At 45.9% G+C, this 18,436-nt stretch overlaps 1 protein-coding gene across 4 annotated transcripts in view; it reads left to right on the forward strand.

Annotated features, from left to right (window-relative positions):
• The window catches only part of LOC142579983 (uncharacterized), a 105,417-nt gene extending 89,007 nt beyond the window's left edge, over positions 1-16,410 (forward strand). For all 4 annotated transcript variants that reach the window (XM_075690685.1, XM_075690686.1, XM_075690683.1 and 1 more), the window contains one exon: positions 16,114-16,410. In XM_075690685.1, coding sequence (XP_075546800.1) covers positions 16,114-16,232 — 119 coding nt within the window. In that variant the 3' untranslated portion in view covers positions 16,233-16,410. The remainder of the gene's footprint in view (positions 1-16,113) is intronic.
• Positions 16,411-18,436: the final 2,026 nt, after the last annotated feature.

An 18,436-nucleotide genomic window follows, 5' to 3' on the forward strand; every position in this document is an offset into this window, starting at 1 on the left:
CCAGACATCTTTTCCTGTACTCTGTGTTTTATGAAAATTAGGCCTCTTTCTGTAAAAGAAAGATTTTGGGGCGGCGTTATGGAATGAAAATTCCACGTTGATAGCTGTGCCGGGGTTTCTGGATGCGATACAATGCATTTCAATTTTGTTCCCTGCTTCTCTGGCATAGAGGCCAGTGCCTTCATCTATCCATTTTTTAACATTCACTACTGACGCATGTAGGGGACAACTAAATAAACACAATGCCCACATACCTTTAGCTTCCATTTATTTGTCGTCCCAGACAGACACCCAGACAGACAGACAGACAGACAGTAAACTTTATTTGATCCAGAGAAGCTTCAGCGGGTGCCCCTATCGGGTACCCGCGGAAGCCACTGGCCGCGTCCATGTCGGGGCAGGAATACCGTTATGATCCGCGCTTTCTCGGGCCCTCCGGATTGCCTCTAGTTGTCTCTGGAGCGATGGGCTCCGGAGTGCCTCTTCCCAGTCGGCTTGGCTGGATGGAGGGCCGTTAGGTAACGCGGGGCATTGCCAGAGCATGTGCGCTAAGGAACAATAAATCTCATTACAGTCCGGACAGCTTGAATCGACGTCTTGTTAGATACGGCTGAGAAAGCCAAGCGAGGGGAAAGAGCCCGTCTGGAGCATTCTAAGTGAAACTGACTGAGACCTGTCTAACTTCGGGTGAGGAAGAGGATAGGCCCTTCTATTAAGCCGATAGTGAGATGTTGTCTGTGAAAAGGAAGGAGCGGATGGTTCTGCTGGATTTCAACTTGTCCCATTAGGCCTCCATGCCGCCGCGGCGTGTTAGTTCTCGCGCACGATCATGGGCAAGCTAGTTGAGGTTAGGAAAGTTCTGATGAACGTCCGCACCCATATGGGCGGGAAACCAAGAGATGAAGTTAGTGTCAGCGTTTGTTGTCTTTTCCACAATGGAGGCAGCCCCTTGGGCTAGGTTACCCGATTTGAAAGCTTTGGTGGCCGCTCGTGAGTCGGTGAAGACGTTGGTGCGCGAGGCGTCGGTCAAGGCCAGGGCTATGGCGACCTGTTCCGCGACTCCTCTCGTAGCTAACCTAAGTGAGGTCGATGAGCGTAATTCCCCTTTGCCTTCAATGATTTCCAACGCGAACGTGCTAGAGTTGCCGTACTGAGCCGCGTCGACAAAGACAGTCGAATCTTGATTCTCGCTGGCCTTCTGTAATATCGCCCGTGCTCGAGCTTTTCGCCTCCCTACATTGTATTGCGGGTGCATATTCCGAGGGAATGGGCTGACCACAAATGTTGCACGTGCCTCCCTAGATAAGGTGATTTTCCATTCATTGAATATTCTTGGAGCCATGCAGGCCTCGTCTAGGATGCGTCTCCCTGCCCTGGTTGGCGAGAGCCTGACTACCCGAGCGGTGACCTGCGCTTCGATCACTTCATCAATGTCGTTGTGCATACCGAGTTTGCTTAACCTGTCCGAGCAAGTGGTTACTGGTAACCCCAGTACCTTTCTGATGCTCTTGCGCGTGATAATGTTAAGCTTATTCTTTTCGGTTTTGGTCTAGTTAAGGGCCGAGGCTACATAGTTAATGAGGCTCATCAGGAAAGCGTGATGGATCCTGAGGAGGTGGTCTTCACCTAGTCCCTTCTTTCGTCTGGATTCTCTAGCAACTAGCCTCAGCATGCTCTCGGTTTTCGCCATGATGCGCGTGAGCGTTTGGGCGTTACATCCACGCGCGTCAATCAGTAATCCTAGGATTCAGATAGATTCCACTTGAGGAATGGGCTGTCCGTTTCTTGCAAAGAGGGATATGTGAAGTTGGTTTAGGGGGGTGAGCCCCCTAACACCTTGCCTGACCGGCCTGTACAGTAACAATTCAGATTTTTGGGGGGATAGTTGGAGGCCTGTATCTTCCAGGTAGGACTCCGTTGCATCTAGGGCTGATTGTAGCGCGTGCTCTACCTCTGCGAGTGATCTTCCCGGGCACCAAACCGCGATTACGTCCGCGTAGAGCGAGTGGCTTATACTAGGAAGGGATATGAGCCTTCCCGATAAGCCCTTCATGACTATGTTGAACAGTAAGGGGGAGATGACTGCTCCTTGAGGAGTGCCTCTGGCCTCTAGAGCGAACTCATCTGACTTAAGTTGCGCAATCGGGATGGTGGCTGTTCTGTTCATGAGGAATGATCTAACAAAAGCCTGAAACCTTGCTCCCAGACCTAGGTTGGCCGTGGCCTGCAGGACAAATCGATGAGATACGGTGTCAAAGGCCTTGGTCAGGTCAATGGTTAAGATGCCCCTCACATCCCTAGTGCTGTTATCGAAAATGCGCTTCTTAAGGAGTAGCATTACATCCTGCATGGAAAGGCCGGTCCTGAAGCCGATCATTTTGTGCGGGAGCAGTTCGTTGCGTTCTATGTAATCCGATATCCTGTGAAGGATCGCATGCTCCGCTTCCTTGCCCACGCAAGATGTTAGCGATATCGCCCTTAGGTTGTCAAGGTTTAGGGGCTTACCCTGCTTCGGGATAAGCACAACCAAGGCCGCTTTCCACTCGTCCGGGACTCATCCGTTCTCCCAAGTCTTGTTGACCTGTTTCGTTAGCAGCTCAATTGATCTATCATCCAGGTTCCTTAGCAGTCTGTTTGAGATGCCTTCCGGACCTGAGGCCGAGCAGCTATTTAAGTTGTGAAGTACTGCTCTGATTTCTGACTCGGTAAAGGGGTCATCGAGCTCCTTTACCGTGTCACATTCGATGGCAGGATATTCTCTGAGTGTACTGCGCCTAGCGGGAGATATCTATTGGCTAATTCAACTAAGAGCGTTTGTTCCGTTCCTCCATCTTGTTTGTGCCTGTGAATGAGGCGGCACAATGTCTGTCTTTGATTGCTTTTGGTTTGCGTGTCATCTAGCATGTGTTTAAGGAGATTCCATTTTCCACCTGTGCGCATGCGCCCATCGACTGCTGAACAGATTTCATCCCATTGTAGCCTAGCTAACTCGCTGCGGTACTGTTCAATCTCCCTGTTAAGTGTGGCAACCCTCTTTCGAAACCTCCGGTTAAGCCTCTGTGTTTTCCATCGCCTCAAAATTGAGGGTTTAGCTTCCAAGAGATGCGCGAGGTGCGGGTCCATCCTGGAAACGTCGAGCTCAGTTTGAATAGTTTTTGTAGCCTTTTCAACATCTGCTCTGAGTGTCTCGACGAGTTCGCTGAAGCTGGCGTATTCGCCCGTGTCCTCCTTTGTTAGCTCACGGAAAGCATCCCATTTCGTCACTTTAAATTCCTTGGCCTGGGGGGGGGGGGACTTTGACCTGAAGGGTAACACTACTGATGAAGTGATCGCTGCCCAGGTTTTCTTGCTTGTAATCCCATGTTGTTTGCTCCACATTTCTGATGAGGGCGAGATCGGGGGTTGTGTCTCTAGCTACCGACGTGCCCACTCTCGTGGGGAAACGGGGATCGGTGATGACTGTTAGCGCTAGGTCATCGATGGCCCGCGCTCGATTTGTGCCCTTAGCCGTCTACCTGATGTACCCCCATGCGTTGTGTGGGGCATTCAACTCACCCGCGATTACTAACGGTGACTCTCAAGCGAGCGAAGCGGCCTTCATAAACAGGGAGGAGAAGACAGTCTCTGATCGGATGGGGACGTTTGGCTTTGCTCACCTCGACTTTGGGTTCCTGCGTGCTTTCCTGCACGGCATTATCCGCCGCTTTCGCACCCTCGTCCCTGCTTTGAATGGCCTGCGCAACTTTCTGCTTGCATAGCTCTTCTTTGAGACTAGCAATCCCCTGATGGTAGCAGTTGGATTTCACGCTGTGCACTATGCCAGGCGACCAGCCGGGTTAAATGCAACAAATGCCGCCCCCGCCGAAGTACTCGTGTACGCGCCATCAGTATAGACGTGGAAAGCGGAGCGGGTGGCGATGCGACTCTGGAACAGGAGTGGCTCCTCTTGGCGTCGCACCGCAGCGTAAATGGCAGAGTCACTGGAAAAAAATTTCCGGATTTTAGTGGCAACACTGTTCGGCCACCGCCATATACCTTCCAAGCTGACTGCGTCGCGGGAAGGACGTCGTGTTGGAAGGGCTTGCTATTCGGTGACCCATCGGGTTGAGTGTTTACTGAAGTACAAATACTTTGTGCCTGGAGACAATGGTTGCTAAGAACGAAAAGAAAATGTTATTTTGTGCGAAGTAACGCAGCCGGTGGTTGCTTTGCACGCCGATCGTGTTTACTGCTGGAACTGTGCTACGATTGTGGGCAGCAGCTTAGCGCTGCTATCAGGAGCTTATGCACGCGTTTTTTCCCCTTCCGTGGAGCGAGCTACGAAGGAAACATTTCGTCACTTCGAGCCGCAATGAGGCAAGTTTGTGCTTTTGGGCATGAACATCGTGGACCACCGCCGGCTTCTATTGAATGTTTCTAAGCAGGACGAAATTAACACCTGGCAGTGTCGCAGGTACGTAGGTACATCGTATAGTTTCAAAGCTAAATTGAATACATTTAATTTAGTATGTCATCGGATGCCGCGCGTTCTCGACTCTGCCGGGCGACTTCGGCCGCCGTATACGCTCGACACATTGACTGCCATTGACAGTGTTCGGCCGTGATCGCAAGACGATCTGTCCACAACAGGTGTAAAAACCAACTTCGGTGACCATTTTGCGCGTTAACTCTTGTGGCAGGCGAATATGAGCCATTTGCGGGATTACAGCAACGTATATGTACTGATGTACACTGATAATGAGCGAGAGTTTCCTACATTGTGATTTATGAACGCGGCTGTCTAGTGCGTTCATGAACGGCTACTCTTCTCAACGTATTTATGACTGTTTTCTTAGACTGCCAAGATTTGCTGCCTGTGTAAAAAAAGGCAGGAGTGCCCGCTAGTGACGCAGCAGTTTTTTTCTAAGTTACATGCGCGAAGTATAAAATTCTTGTGCTCTCTGAGCGGTTTATGTAACACGTATAGCGACAGAGTGAAACTAAAGCTGACGGGTCTTCTATTGTTTTGTGGTTCTTGTTATGCATCAAGCACAACATTATTTGGGTATGCACCGTAGCATTTCAACATAATACATAATATGTATGCTGACTAGGACTCGGGCCTGCCAGATAACTGAGCAGAATCTCAATAAAGTTGTTACCACCACCACCACCGACTTAAGTTCATTGCATCTGCTTGTCTTACAAGCTCAAAATTTGAAGCATGTGTTGTGAATATCACCTGGCCTTGGTTTTAACCTCAATATGGGTATGTATAAATGAGCAAAGGATAAGTGGAATGCCAATCCACCTTAGGCTTCTCAATGTCTTCAGCACAAAAGTGGTCCTGCAAATGCGTGTTGTATGGTTAGAAGTGTAATGCTGGTCACCCTAACGCTGGGCTGCCCAAGGAGGCTCCCAGGGTTTTTTTTAATTAAGCCCTGTTTCAGACAAGTGAAACAAGAAAAACTTGGAAGATAGCTGTAATAATAAGTTGAAAGGCCCAACTAAAGAGACGAAGAATACGTTATAAAAATTTAGAATTTTACGCAGTGAGACAATTAAATTAGCTAAATTCAGATGTAAACATGCGCATGTGGCGGCAAACACGCCGCTTGAACGAATGCTAACATTTAAACCATTTCTATTTTTCTACTAGCACCAACACAACCGCACAGAAAGCGGCCGTTATGTGCACGCACGACATGCACTCACGATGTTTTTTATTGACTGCGCTCGTCACGATCTGCGAAAAACAAGTGCCATATGGGTCGAGTGACTCGAGGCGAGAGCGCGATAACGTGCGCGGAGAAATAATGCGAGTACCTGGCGCACGTAAGGACGAGGAATTCTCGCGCGAAAAGTGTGCATTCGCGTGCCACGACCATGGAATAACCGCGTGTGTTGAGCAACAAACGCGTACACGTGTACCCGCGTCAAGCGTGCAAGACGCCATGAAGTTAGGAAACTCTATGCAAGACGCGAACGATCCCTGCAATGAACTCCTATTTTCGTAGCATCGCTAACACCGCGTGGACTTCGTTTAAATATATTCTAAAACAGTGCCGAAAAGTACAAACAAGGTGTGCTTATTTCTCGCACATGCGGGTGGTTTTTGTAGGTTTGAAGTTCCCGCGGCCGATTCTGTGTAAGCACGCAGAACGACGCTCTCGGTCATTTTTCATGGTCGGAATCGGATAAAAAGTCTTTCCAGGCTCGGCTCGGTTGCTGCATCCAAAGGCGCAGCAGCCAGGGATGATTTCCTTGCAGTCAAACTCGAGCGCGACAATCGGAACACAAAAAATACGTAGGAAACCTGCGCTGCCGGCGCTCGAACTCAGCTGGACGGCCCGGCGCTTGGAGGTTATATGGCACCCCGAAGTCACGTGGTACGGTTGGGCCAATGAACGCGTCGGCGGCGCGAGAAAAACGAATGCGGTACTGTAAATTTTTTTTCCAATGACTCTAGTAGATGGCGTCCTGGAGCGACCTCTTCCGAGGGTGCTGGCGACGCTGGTACCTACGCTGGAGTCGCGTGACTGCATTTCTCGGGCCACCTGCGTCTTCACGACACGCCGGTGGCGTTGGCGTCTTCACCTTCTGACGATGTAGGGGACTTGAAATATGTGTTTGCATATTCTGTCCGCAGTGGGATGTGGACCTTCGCATAGCGAACACTTTGGAATGCACTGATGATCGTCCGCTGGTGATTTCTGTCCGCGCGTGTGGCACCACTTGCTGTTTCGATTAGGGCCAACGCCGGCCCGATGTCCTAAGCCTCCACAGCCGTAACAAACCTCCGTGTGTCTCCTGTATAGCGTGCAGTGAAACATGCGCCGCAAGACACATGACTGGGCACCTTCATACCCTTGAACAATACCAACACAGCCGTGGTGTTCTTGATACTTTTGGCCTCGATGGCTCCTGTGTTGCGGCGGTTCACGATTCTTGCTCGGAGTTGAGCCTCGTTGACATCCACGTCGACACGCCGTATTACTCCTTTACACATGTCGTCGTGGGGAGCCGGGTAAACAGAGACCCGGTAGGTGCTTTCGCCTAGCCGGACTTGCTGTGCCTTTACGTAGGCGCATGCATTTTTCTCTTAAGGAGTACACACCACATAGATATTTTGAGTACTGTTGGGGCAAATGGTGTCCTTTTCAATTTCAGCCGGAGCGAGGGCCGCCGCCATGGCTAGGCCTAGCTCGAAACGTATTTGGCTAACCTTGGTCACGTTCAGGCCATCCCTTGGCCTGACAATGATGCGATACGTGTCCCTCAGCAGTCGAGGGAGCCTTGAGGTGGCGACGATGCGCTGGTACGAGCTCCGTGAGGCGGCGGTGCGGCCTCCGTCCTTTCCCTCGCCACGTCTTGGGTTGCCTTCGCGGGTGGTAGTCGCAGCTCTCATCCCCTTTCCGTTCTTGCGGCCATATGCCGTCATCCAGCCGGGGCTGCTTGCTTCTTCTTGAGAGATGTCTTTTCCCTCCACGATCTCCATCCTGCGCTTCATCTTGGCCCGTGGTCGCAGCGCTAGGGCCGGGCCTACCCGCACTGCCTCGCCGAGGTTAGGCCTAGCTACCGCGCTGGGGTTGGCTGTGCCGCGGCGTAGTCGGAACTTCACACACTCGTAAATCGTCAAAAAAATCACCCACCGTGAAACGTCCGGTACCGGGGAAGTCCTCACAACTTGCTGCGTCGATTAACGCCTAATTTACTCGGTTTCCAGGAAGTAAACCAACCGAATTATCGAAAAAAACCAGAAGCCGAAATCATCGCATCCGCACTAGTCGGCTTCTTCGTCTTCTTCTATTTGTCGTCCCATATGATATTTTTTCGAACGCTGAAACGTGCAAGAAGCTTCGCAGAATGTGGCTATTGTAGCCCATGTAAGTGCCGAAAGAAATAAAAAGGCACAATCTTTTAAAGGAAGCGCCCAAAAGATGAAACGAGTGATTGGCAAACACATGGACTAGAGCGTTGCATGTTTGTCTGCCACTCTCTTGTCCTGTGTTCGGCAGTGTCCCTTCCAAAGGTGTTGCTTCAACCAACTGCTCCATACTCAGATTTGTTGCAACCAAAGTGGCTCCTGAACCAGCATGTGAATCATCGTTCAATGTACGGCGCAAATATATGAAGTAGCAAATAGTGTCACGTACTAGTGACGATACAAACAGCAGTGACGATGATAACCAAGTCCACGTGTAAATAGCAAGCTATTAATTCTTTATTTATTTAATTATTCAATATTAGTAAAGGACGAAGTACCAGAGTCATAAGAACAAAAACAGAGAGGGACCACCTATTAGTAATAACACTATGGAAATTAATATATCAAGGCAAGATAGCTATGAAAGGCATCAGATTACACGAAGGCAATGAATGAGATAATCAAATACAAGAAACGTTCTTACAATAACTGAAGTTAAGTCAAACATAAGCAAAATAAAGACAGATTATCAGTAAATAAAAATTTTGTAGTTGACACATTAAAGAAGCATATGAAAGACATATTTCAAATACGAGGTTATTGTTGCCGATAATTAGAAGCAGAAATATGCTTGCAATATGCGAAGTACAAGTCAAATATATGCTATGCAACGAAAAATATACAATTTCGAAAAAGAATCTAGAGACAATGGCAGATAGAGAATAAAATTAATGTATTATGCAAACACAGAGCCAATAGAAAACCTAACATTTCTGAGAAGACACAAATTAAAGCAGACAATGGGAGATAGAGAATAAAATCGATACATTAGGCCAATACAGAGGCAATAAAACTAGAAAATAAGTTTGTATAAAATGTGTGTTCGTAGTAATGAGTCTGTAACGGGGAGTGTGGTTAATAAATATGTCTTCATATCTCTCTTGAATGTTAATGTTGTGCCGTAGGCTTTATTATGGGGTCGTAGTTCATTACAGTATTAAATGGCCGTAAGGAAGGCAGTAAACATTCCGTAAGTAGTGCTTATTCCAGGGAGTAAAAAATTGTTTTTCGAGGGAAGTGACATATTGTTAGTGTTGATAATATCATATATATAGATGTGTCAATAAATGATTTCATTGTTTAGTGTGCAGCATATTATTCAAACCAATTTGAGCTCGATGGCACATTGTAATCGTAGGATTTTTAAGGAAGGGAAATATAGTACTGCATGTGATATGTCGCTAGATAAATTGATGATCTGAAGGCTTGATTTGATAAATGTTGTAGATATTTCATGTGCGTGGAATATGTGTCTCCCCAAAGTGAGATGCAGTATTCTAAGTGGAAACGTATAAATGCGTAATTAATTGAAGTTCTTATATTTTGCGGAAAATGCAATCGCGTTAAAATTAGGTCTCTTATTCCGAAACCTTTATTTTTTGAGATCATGTCAGTAGGCAAGTTATACTTAAGGAGGGGCTGAAATTTGATGCCAACGAGCACAACTTCACGTGCAGGTAAAAGAACATGAGTTTGTAAGAAGAACGGTGGTGCGCGCGCGATTACAGATTTATGTGTATGAAAAAGCAAAGAAAGCGCTTTAGAACGATCGATCTGTGATTTATTACTTGTGCACCGCGCCATTAAATTGTTTAGGTCAGATTTTAATCGGTTTATTACTGTATTTATGCATTTGCTATTAGTAAAGATAGTAGTGTCGTCAGCATATAGTGTAGATAAAATACCGCTTATACAGTGAGGAACATCATTATTGTACACGAAGGAATGTAAAGGGCCTAAGAGCGAGCCTTGTGGGACACCCCTGGGGACTGATTTAGCACCGTGATAGTGAGCCACCAAAATTTACAACGCGTTTTGGAAGTCAGGTAACTGCGTATGATCGAAAGAGCTGGGCCAGGAATGGCCAGAGCTTCAAAGTTGTAAGAAAGAATGTTATGACAGGTTGTGTCAAATGCTTTACTGAAGTCAACGGAAATGGAGCCAATGATATAGCCGTCGTCAAGGGTTATTTTATTTCGTCAGTGAAGTATGTTATAGCTATATCAGTCGGATAACCATTATAAACCGGTGTTGCTCACGCGAGTGAACATTAAATTTGTGAAAGTAGTTTGTTAAAGGTTGTACTAGTGCTTTCTCAGTAAGTTCCCTAAAAAAAGGGTAGTATTTAGATTGGGCCATAGTTTGAAATAAGTTCTTTGTAACCCCTCTTGAATATAAGACTTCTTTTACCACGTTTCAATTCGTCGTAGAAGACGCCTGCTTTAGGCATGCAGTCAATATTATGTGCGAGTCCGTCGGTGATATGGGATGATATCAATTTTATTTTCAACAATTCTAAATCATGAAGGCGGGGACCTGTAGTTCGTAAATTAGCAGTTGAATTGGACACTTCTTTGCGTAACGTAAGATAGAAGTATATTGAATTTGGGGTTTGCCTGAATACGGGCTGTGGAATACTGTCTGGTGAATACCTGTGTAGTACAGAAAAAAGGATTTAGTCATTTGCGATATCAGTGGTTTTCGTTCCTACCCTTGTTTCTGTAATAAGTTTGTTGAGTGTGCGGTTTGATGAAGACGGATGAAGAAATGACCTAATGGTATCTCAGGCTTTGCGGGTATTATTTCTGTCTTTAACGATCGCTTTCTCAAAGTAGGAGCGCTTGGCTTGTTTCAAGAGTCTGGTAACTGTATTAAAATAAGTTATGTAGCGCGACTTTAGACTTACAGTGAAGGGTTGGCGTTTCAAGTCTCACGTTCATCATTATCACGTTTATTATTACGCTATTATTATTACTTTGTAAGAGGTATCCTGTTGTCCAGGGTTTTGTAGGGTTTTGTCGCGGCTGAGAACCAGTGAGTATCCTTTGTTCGGCTCGTACACTGTGAATACATGCTTCCAGCTTTGGTTTTGAATGACCAGAAAAACAGGATTAGGTCTGGCATTGTAAGAGTCGGGTTCCAGTTGATTCTTCAGTCTGAATAAAGAAGTTAGTGGCGTGAAAGTTAGCTCGTTTTATGCCGCGTTGGTACGGTAGTTTAATAGATTTTAATAGCACGAGCACGAGATAGTTGTCCAATATGGGCACGGTGAAAAAGCGAGCGCATTCCTCTAGGTGGAAGTTCGATAATACACTGTATTTTAATGAGTTATATCATCCCGACGGAGGACATCTTGTGGGTACACTTATTAGTGAATCTAGGCCATATCCTGCATATCAGTTGGTGTAATTGGAGCAATGCCTATCAGAGGAGTTAATAATATCTATGTTTACGTTACCAAGGATAACGACATTATTGTTTTCGTCTGCAATGATGTTCAAGATAGCATCTAGTTGGGAACAAAAACTAACGGAACAAGAAGATAGGGAATGATGTGCTGATCCGATATTGTTTTTCTGTTGTTAGCTGAAAGGAAAGATTTATCGAATTCCAAGCATACAAATTCAACGTTAGTGCAAGCAAAAGAAAGATGGTGGCAACGACGATGTGGTTGCTTATCTTGGACGAGATAGAGAGAGAAAGAAGAAATATGAAAGGCAGGGAGGTTAACCAGATGCGAAGATTCGGTTTGCTACCCTACGCTAAGGAGAGAGGGGAGGTCAAGTGATCGCAACGTAGAGATAAAGAAAGAAAGGAGCATAGACATACAATCACAGTCGGTAGCTGTACCTCACACCACCACCGCAAAGCACAATAGGATTTGCAACACTATGAACATCTGTTCAGGCTACAGCCGTTTGTCCAATTCTGGTGCCCTTAAAAACTGCAACAGTGCCATGATCACTCTCCGCTGTTTTGGCTTGTCATGTCGGCATTGCAAAATAAGTTCTTCTGTTATAGGACATTGTTCAAAGCGCGCTATCGCGATTGCGAGCGATCGTCTCTGTAAATTGTAGCGAGGACAGTCACAGAGAAGGTGTTGAAGAATGTACTCGCTACCACAGTCAACACACGAGGCGTCGTCCGCCCATCCAATTCGGAATGCAAAAGAACTTAGTGAAGGCCAACCCTAGCCATATTGGACAAAACAGTGTAGCTTCGCGACGGCAGAGTCCAGCTGGAATGCAAATACGTAAACTAAAGTCTAGGTTGTGCAGCCGGTTCTTTTTATACTTCCTGCTTTCCACAAGGAGAACGAGCGAGCATTCGAAGTTTTCTAGCCGCATTTGTCCTTGATAATGGTATCGGCTCGTCTTCGTCGCCTTGAAGATCCCACCGAGCAGCGTTATCGGTGTGTTCGTTCCCTATGACGCCGCACTGACTTGGAAGTCACTGAAGTGTCCCGTGTTGTCCTTTCTCAGGCAAGGCATTGATTACTTCTGTAATCTCGAATACCAGTTGTTCGTGTGGCCCACGCCACAGGGCTGATAGCAAAGACTCTAGTGCTGCCTTCGAGTCATTAAATATTGACCCTCTTCGAGATTGTTCTTGCCTGGCGAGACGAAGTGCAGCGCGATGAGCTGCTAGTTCCGCAGCCGTCGGTATCTTTGGGTGACACATCTTGGAACTGATGTTGATGGCCTTCGCTGGGAAATCCACGGCTCCAGAGGAATACTGGAGAGTTGCCGATTCATCAGTATACATAAATACGTGATCGGCGTACCTCTCGTGCAAAAGGAGCAGAGTTAGTTGTTTAAGAGCAGGGGATAACAGCTCAGATTTTTCCTGATTCCTGCTACGTTGAGGTGCACAGCAGGTCGAGTCAAACACCACGGAGGAATCAATAGCCTAGTTTCGGGGGTGAAGACTGCTGGAAGGCGGGTGTAATAATCCGAATTCATAGTACAAAATGATGACTGCGGCTTTTCTGGCGGTAGTGTTACCAGATGATGGGAACGGGCACGGGCAAAGTGCCTAAGGTGCACCCTGAACACTTCCACTGCAATGTGGGTTTGTATGGGTTGGTCCCGGCTGATTGCAATAGCAGCCACTGTCGATGTGCATTTTGGCAAACTATGACAAACCCTGAGAGCCTGAGCTTGAATAGCCTATAGAGCACGAAGATTTGTCTGGCAAGTGTTGGTTAGTACGGGCACACTGTATCTCAAGAAGACCAGAAAAAGAGCCCTGTACAATTGCAACATTGTACGCACTGACATTGGCCAAGTCTTTCCGCCCAGAAAGTTGAAACGCTGGGAAATTGCTGTCAGACGCTATTTCAAATCTGTCACGTGCGGCCTCCATGAGATATCTCTATCAATGATTATGCCAATAAATATGCGAATCTTCTCATAAGAAATTATCTGGCCATTTATTGAGATGGCGCAGGGTTCTTGGACGAGAATTGCTGAACCATCATACCGAACATCCTTACGTAGATATACTTCTATTGTGTATCCGGGAATACCAAATAACCTGCTATGAAGCTTAGTCAGGCATATTTCTTAAAGGCAGATGATAGTGAAAGGTATATTTAGATTAAAAAAGAAGTCGATCATGATATGATAGGTAATTAAGATGCTACGTACGTTAAAGTGTATCAGATATTTATGGGTAAGCCTGGTGTTATTTATAGTTTTAGTGCTTCTGAAGTATAATACATTTTCTGAATATTTATTTCATGAATTATGAAAAGGTTCCAACGGCTACGATGTGGTTAGCTAAAGGTGGTGTGTGCTACAAATGACGTAAACGTGGCTCCCTTCTGTGTTTCGTGCTTTGATCCCGTGGTTCTCCGTCCATAGGAATTTCTAGCTGTGCTGTGTTTTAAGTTGGAGGGCTTGAGCAAACAGACATTTGTTGTCTTGTGTGCAGTGGTCGTCAATAATGACCTTGGTATCTGCAGACGGGGGGAAGGCCGGAGTGTTAGTGGTTAGTCGTGCTTTCTGGGCTATACTTCAAAATTGAGCCTTTTTAGTGCGGGAACAGAAGCGTGCTATTTTATGCTTATGCTCCTTCGCAGGGACACGGTGAGCAATGTCTATGTCAGATAGTGCCACAGGCGACTAATCTTGTCACCGATTTTTGCAGAACAGGGGCACAGTTATTGCCCTGTGTACACGCCACACCTTTGATCTCGAGAGTGTTTGTACGGGAATACTACTCGAGGTCCGCCACCCTTCCAGCCATCATTTCGTATTATTTTGCGAGCGTCTTGCTCTCCGCACTCACAGCGCCTCCTTTTCCCCTATGTTCTTGATACAACTGGTTGATCATGCGCAAACTTTCACACATTTCTACGATTTCTCACCTAAGGGCGTCAACATCGCGAGCAAGTTGTGCATTACTAGACATCGCTAAAAAACCGCGGGAGTCACCTTGGCAGCAGTAGGCGTGACTGAACAGAACCAACAAATGCCGTATAAAAGCGAATACTAAGCCGCCCAGTCAAAGAGTATGGCTTAGAGGTGTTTGCTTGTTGCCACAGCTGCTGTTGCCGATGAGGATAGCTATGGGGGCTTCTTGGAACGTCATCTTCTTTTTTTTTTCCTTTCTACCGGAATTCTTTCACGAGTTGTATGACATTTCGACGGTGCATATACAGCGACGAGAACTGGAAATAAAACTATTGTTGAAATTTAGTGCTGTATACGTCACACGTGCCTTCCTGTGGTCCTTGTTCAGCTTGCGCTACAACAAAATAAGATGTGCTGCTGCCAAGTGAAGCAGGGGGCCAGGCGGATCCTTTATTATTGTGATGGTAGCTCCATATCGAGATCAGTGGTAGAGCTGCGAGATGTCACGAGGTGTTCCCGGTAATGTTAACTGGTGGTGCTGGTGGCCGTGATGTTTACGTGCCAAGATATCTGAATGCTTGTCACCGCAACGGCGGTGGAAATCAGCGTTTGCCAGTGACTGTGCTCCGATGTGCGCAACCAAAAAGTATGGCTTAGCGACGTTTCATTGTTGCCACGGCTTCTGCTGCCAAGTCTGCAATCATAATATGCCTATTACGTTCGCTACACATTCCATGGCCTGGCCAAATGTATTTCTTTTTTCTATTGTGAACTAGAATGTCGGCTATAATCCCGGTAGCTCTCTAATCCACACCGCGGTATTTTTATGGTATCTATTATTTTTCATTCCATCGGTTCTGACGTAATCCTGAACTTGTTCTGACGGTTCCGCTTCAACTCGTACATTTGTACCAGTAGCATGCAGTCACCTTACACTTCCCTTTTCAAGGATAGCGTTCAACTTCCAGTCGTCACTTGGTAGTGTCTTCCGTTTGCGCTCCAACCCATTTATATTCGCTTGTACACCTCCTCCTTATAATCACAAAAGCGCCGTTAAGGACGGCTGAGAAAGTGGTGTGATGAAATTTTGACATTCCAACGCGTTGTATAGGGTCAGCTGGCACAAGACAAAGGGTAATTGAAATAATTAGTAGATGCTCTGTTCAGTAGTATACGTAAGTACGCTGATAATGATAATAATGATTATAATGATGTTTTACCCTGGGCATACTCACGGCAGCACCATGTTTAGAATACACCAAAGAGCCACATTACCTAATTATGTAACGTAGCTAAAGGACTTGGCGTTGTTCAGGCCGAACATAGGCCACCGATCAGACCAGCAGTCCGAAGCCACCGATTCTCTCGCTAGAGCACTAGCCTAGAACCCGGGCTTGGCACTGAAACGCGTCCAAATCCAACTAAACGATGGGTAAGGCGGCGGCGCCTCTTCACCAGAAAACGGCTATATCACCATTTTGGAGCATGTTAGCCTGAATTAAGGCTCATGAATAGCCTAATAAAATAGTGGTTTCAAAATATCAATAATGCGTTACTTGCATTGGCAAGCCGATGTACACTGCTCCTCTTGCTTTCAGCAATAAAGAAATTGGTGGCGTTGATGTTACATCACAATGATGTGAGCGTTCACCGGCTCGGTCACAGCTCACTCAGACTATCAAAACACACCGAACTTTTCTATGAACAGTTGTAGCTGCAACGCGCCGCCAGCAAGCACTTTCTGGAGAGAAACTGAAGATTACTACGCCGGCTCTGCCGTTTGCCTGCCTTAGTACAAGCTTTAGAATATGGATATTCACCGTGATATAAATCGCATTAGAAGTTTTCTCAAGCACATAAATTCTTGAGATGATAACTGTTACAATTGCGGACTCGGCACAAAGAGCGCACTTAAGTAGCGATGCTTTCTTGAAGGCCTTACGTTCTTATAAGCTTTAGTAAAAATTTAAAGCAGGTTTCTCAATAAACTTCTTTTTTTTGATTTCGCAGCCAGCCTCGCCGTGCACAAGCACCTCTACGGCGGCGTTTACTTCGTGGACTCTCTACCGAAGACTGAGACGGCGAAAGTGAACAGACCGGCACTGGTTCGCTCTCTAATGCGAGCCTAAATCTAGCCTGACTTATGCCAAATAAAAGATTCGGTATGACAAACCTTAACACGCTAAGATGAGTGGCGTTAAGATGAGTGTACGCTGCCAACCACTCATCAGATGTGCGTATTATCGCGTCTAATAAAGGGAAGAACCTACAGGGTCTCTATTGAAGCGTCACCCTGCCCATGCCGTAGTTCCTCTTTTTTTATATAGACTGGCACTTGCTGATGAAGATCCTGTTGCCAGGGAAAACAAAAGGTCAATTCAGCATGTTGTAGGAGTTGAAGAACAAACACGGTGAACATTTTAGGGCTTTTTTTCAGTGAAGGTAGGCGGTGTTTTTGGCCGTACTATAGGATGCTGTGTGCTGCTGCTCCGGTAATTATATTACCGCATGTATTTATAGATATACAGTACGAACGTTGTACCAACGTCGGTTTATCGAATATTTAGGAATAACCAACTTTTTAAAAATTCCCGGCAGTTTTTGTGTAGATTTTATAGATTCTATGCAAGAGTGTTTTACTTAAACGAATTTCGGAACAGTCAATATTTCAGGTTAACGAACTCGCTCAGAGGACCAATGCTTATTTTTACGATCAGAACCGATGCCCGCCCTCATCAAACCTCTGCTTCAGCGGCAATGTAACGTCGCTGGCGCTACAGCGCCCCTGGGTCAAAGCGGCGGCGCGGAAAACGAACGGCTACGAGGCATGGCCTCCGAGATTTCCCGCACAAAAAGAGCTAGCATGTAATCTCGGAGGCCATGAACAAAGTAACATCGCTGGCGCTTACAACGCCGCCAGAGCAAAGCGGCTATCTGTCACACCACAAACCACGTGGTGTGTGTTTTTTTCCGACCGGCTAGTCGTGGCATGGTCGCCGCCTCTTTCTTTCGAAGAAGAGACGATGAAGAGATTAAGAAGAGGCAACTGCCGAGCCAGTTTCAAGCCCTCTGGCTGAGGTTGTAGGGTACATTGGAAAGTTGAGAGACTGTGTCAACAGGAAGCTGTGCCAGAAGAAGTGTACAAAAACAATTACTCTTTGGACAGTTTTGTTGCTTCCTGTGCTTTAAAAGCACAAGTACAGAAGAAGATTACAAATTTTTTTAAGTGAGAAAGGCAGCATTATAACTGTTATGAACCTTGTACTTGTTGATATGTACAAATTTCATTTCACACATTTCTAACACTGTAGATGCCATGTCTTTTGCTCCATGAATTGCAATTCAAACTTTTGACTATGTATGCCATGTCTTATGTTGGTCTAGTGAATATTAAGTTTAGTGAACTTTCAGTTAAGTGAACTATTTCCTTTGGTCCCTTGAAGTTCACTCAAGTGAGAGTTCACTGTATATGCCATAGTTATGTTTATGCCTCATGAAAATATCAGGGAACCGGCTTGCGAAACCCACGAGTTTCACTTAAAATGGACGCAATAGTAAGCGCAGCTCTTTCTGTCTAACATTCGAAAGAGCGCCGGCCTGTTAATAAGTAATGCAATATATTCAACAGCTTTTATATATATTTGACTTTCTTTCATTTCGCCATTCGATATGTGCAACTGGTTGTGTATTAATTCATGACCATATCATAATGTCCACTAATAAGGACAAGGACAGGGGGAGAAAACTCAAAGCTATGACACGGGCGGTAACATTCAACTGATTCATTGGCGGCAACACATGCCAATATATAGACAAATATAACAGGCGCAGAACGCAGCACCAAGACCGCTCATCAGCCTAGCGGAGCATTCACTTATGAAAAACTAATCTCTTATTTTTATTGGCTCGTAACACCAGCAAGCATGCTTCGTGGTGAACATGAAATTATTATCTAAGATTTGCAGCTTATTTTTATTGGGTTGTTGCAGTTGAAAGTCCAATAAGTCTTGTCTCGTCGTGAAGGGTCACGGCGCTAATCAGAACTGTCGCCAAGGCGAAAAATTGTTGAAACGCTGGACATTTGCGCTCCTGCACAGCATCCTTGATTACAACCTTTTCACTATGCCAGCCTGTGCAGCATGCAATAAGGCTAGTCATTTTTCGTGCAAATGAAACAAAAATTAGAATTTAATGTACCATATTCTCATGCATGATATTATTGTGAGGCTGTAAAAGAACCATAACATCTATAAGAACACTTTGAGAACGAGGGCATTTTAAAATATCTGACGGCGTAATATCATAAAGCACAGCAGAGTTTCAATGCTCATGC

The sequence above is a fragment of the Dermacentor variabilis genome, chromosome 4 (genome assembly GCF_050947875.1).
Source record: "Dermacentor variabilis isolate Ectoservices chromosome 4, ASM5094787v1, whole genome shotgun sequence".
NCBI lineage: Eukaryota > Metazoa > Arthropoda > Arachnida > Ixodida > Ixodidae > Dermacentor > Dermacentor variabilis.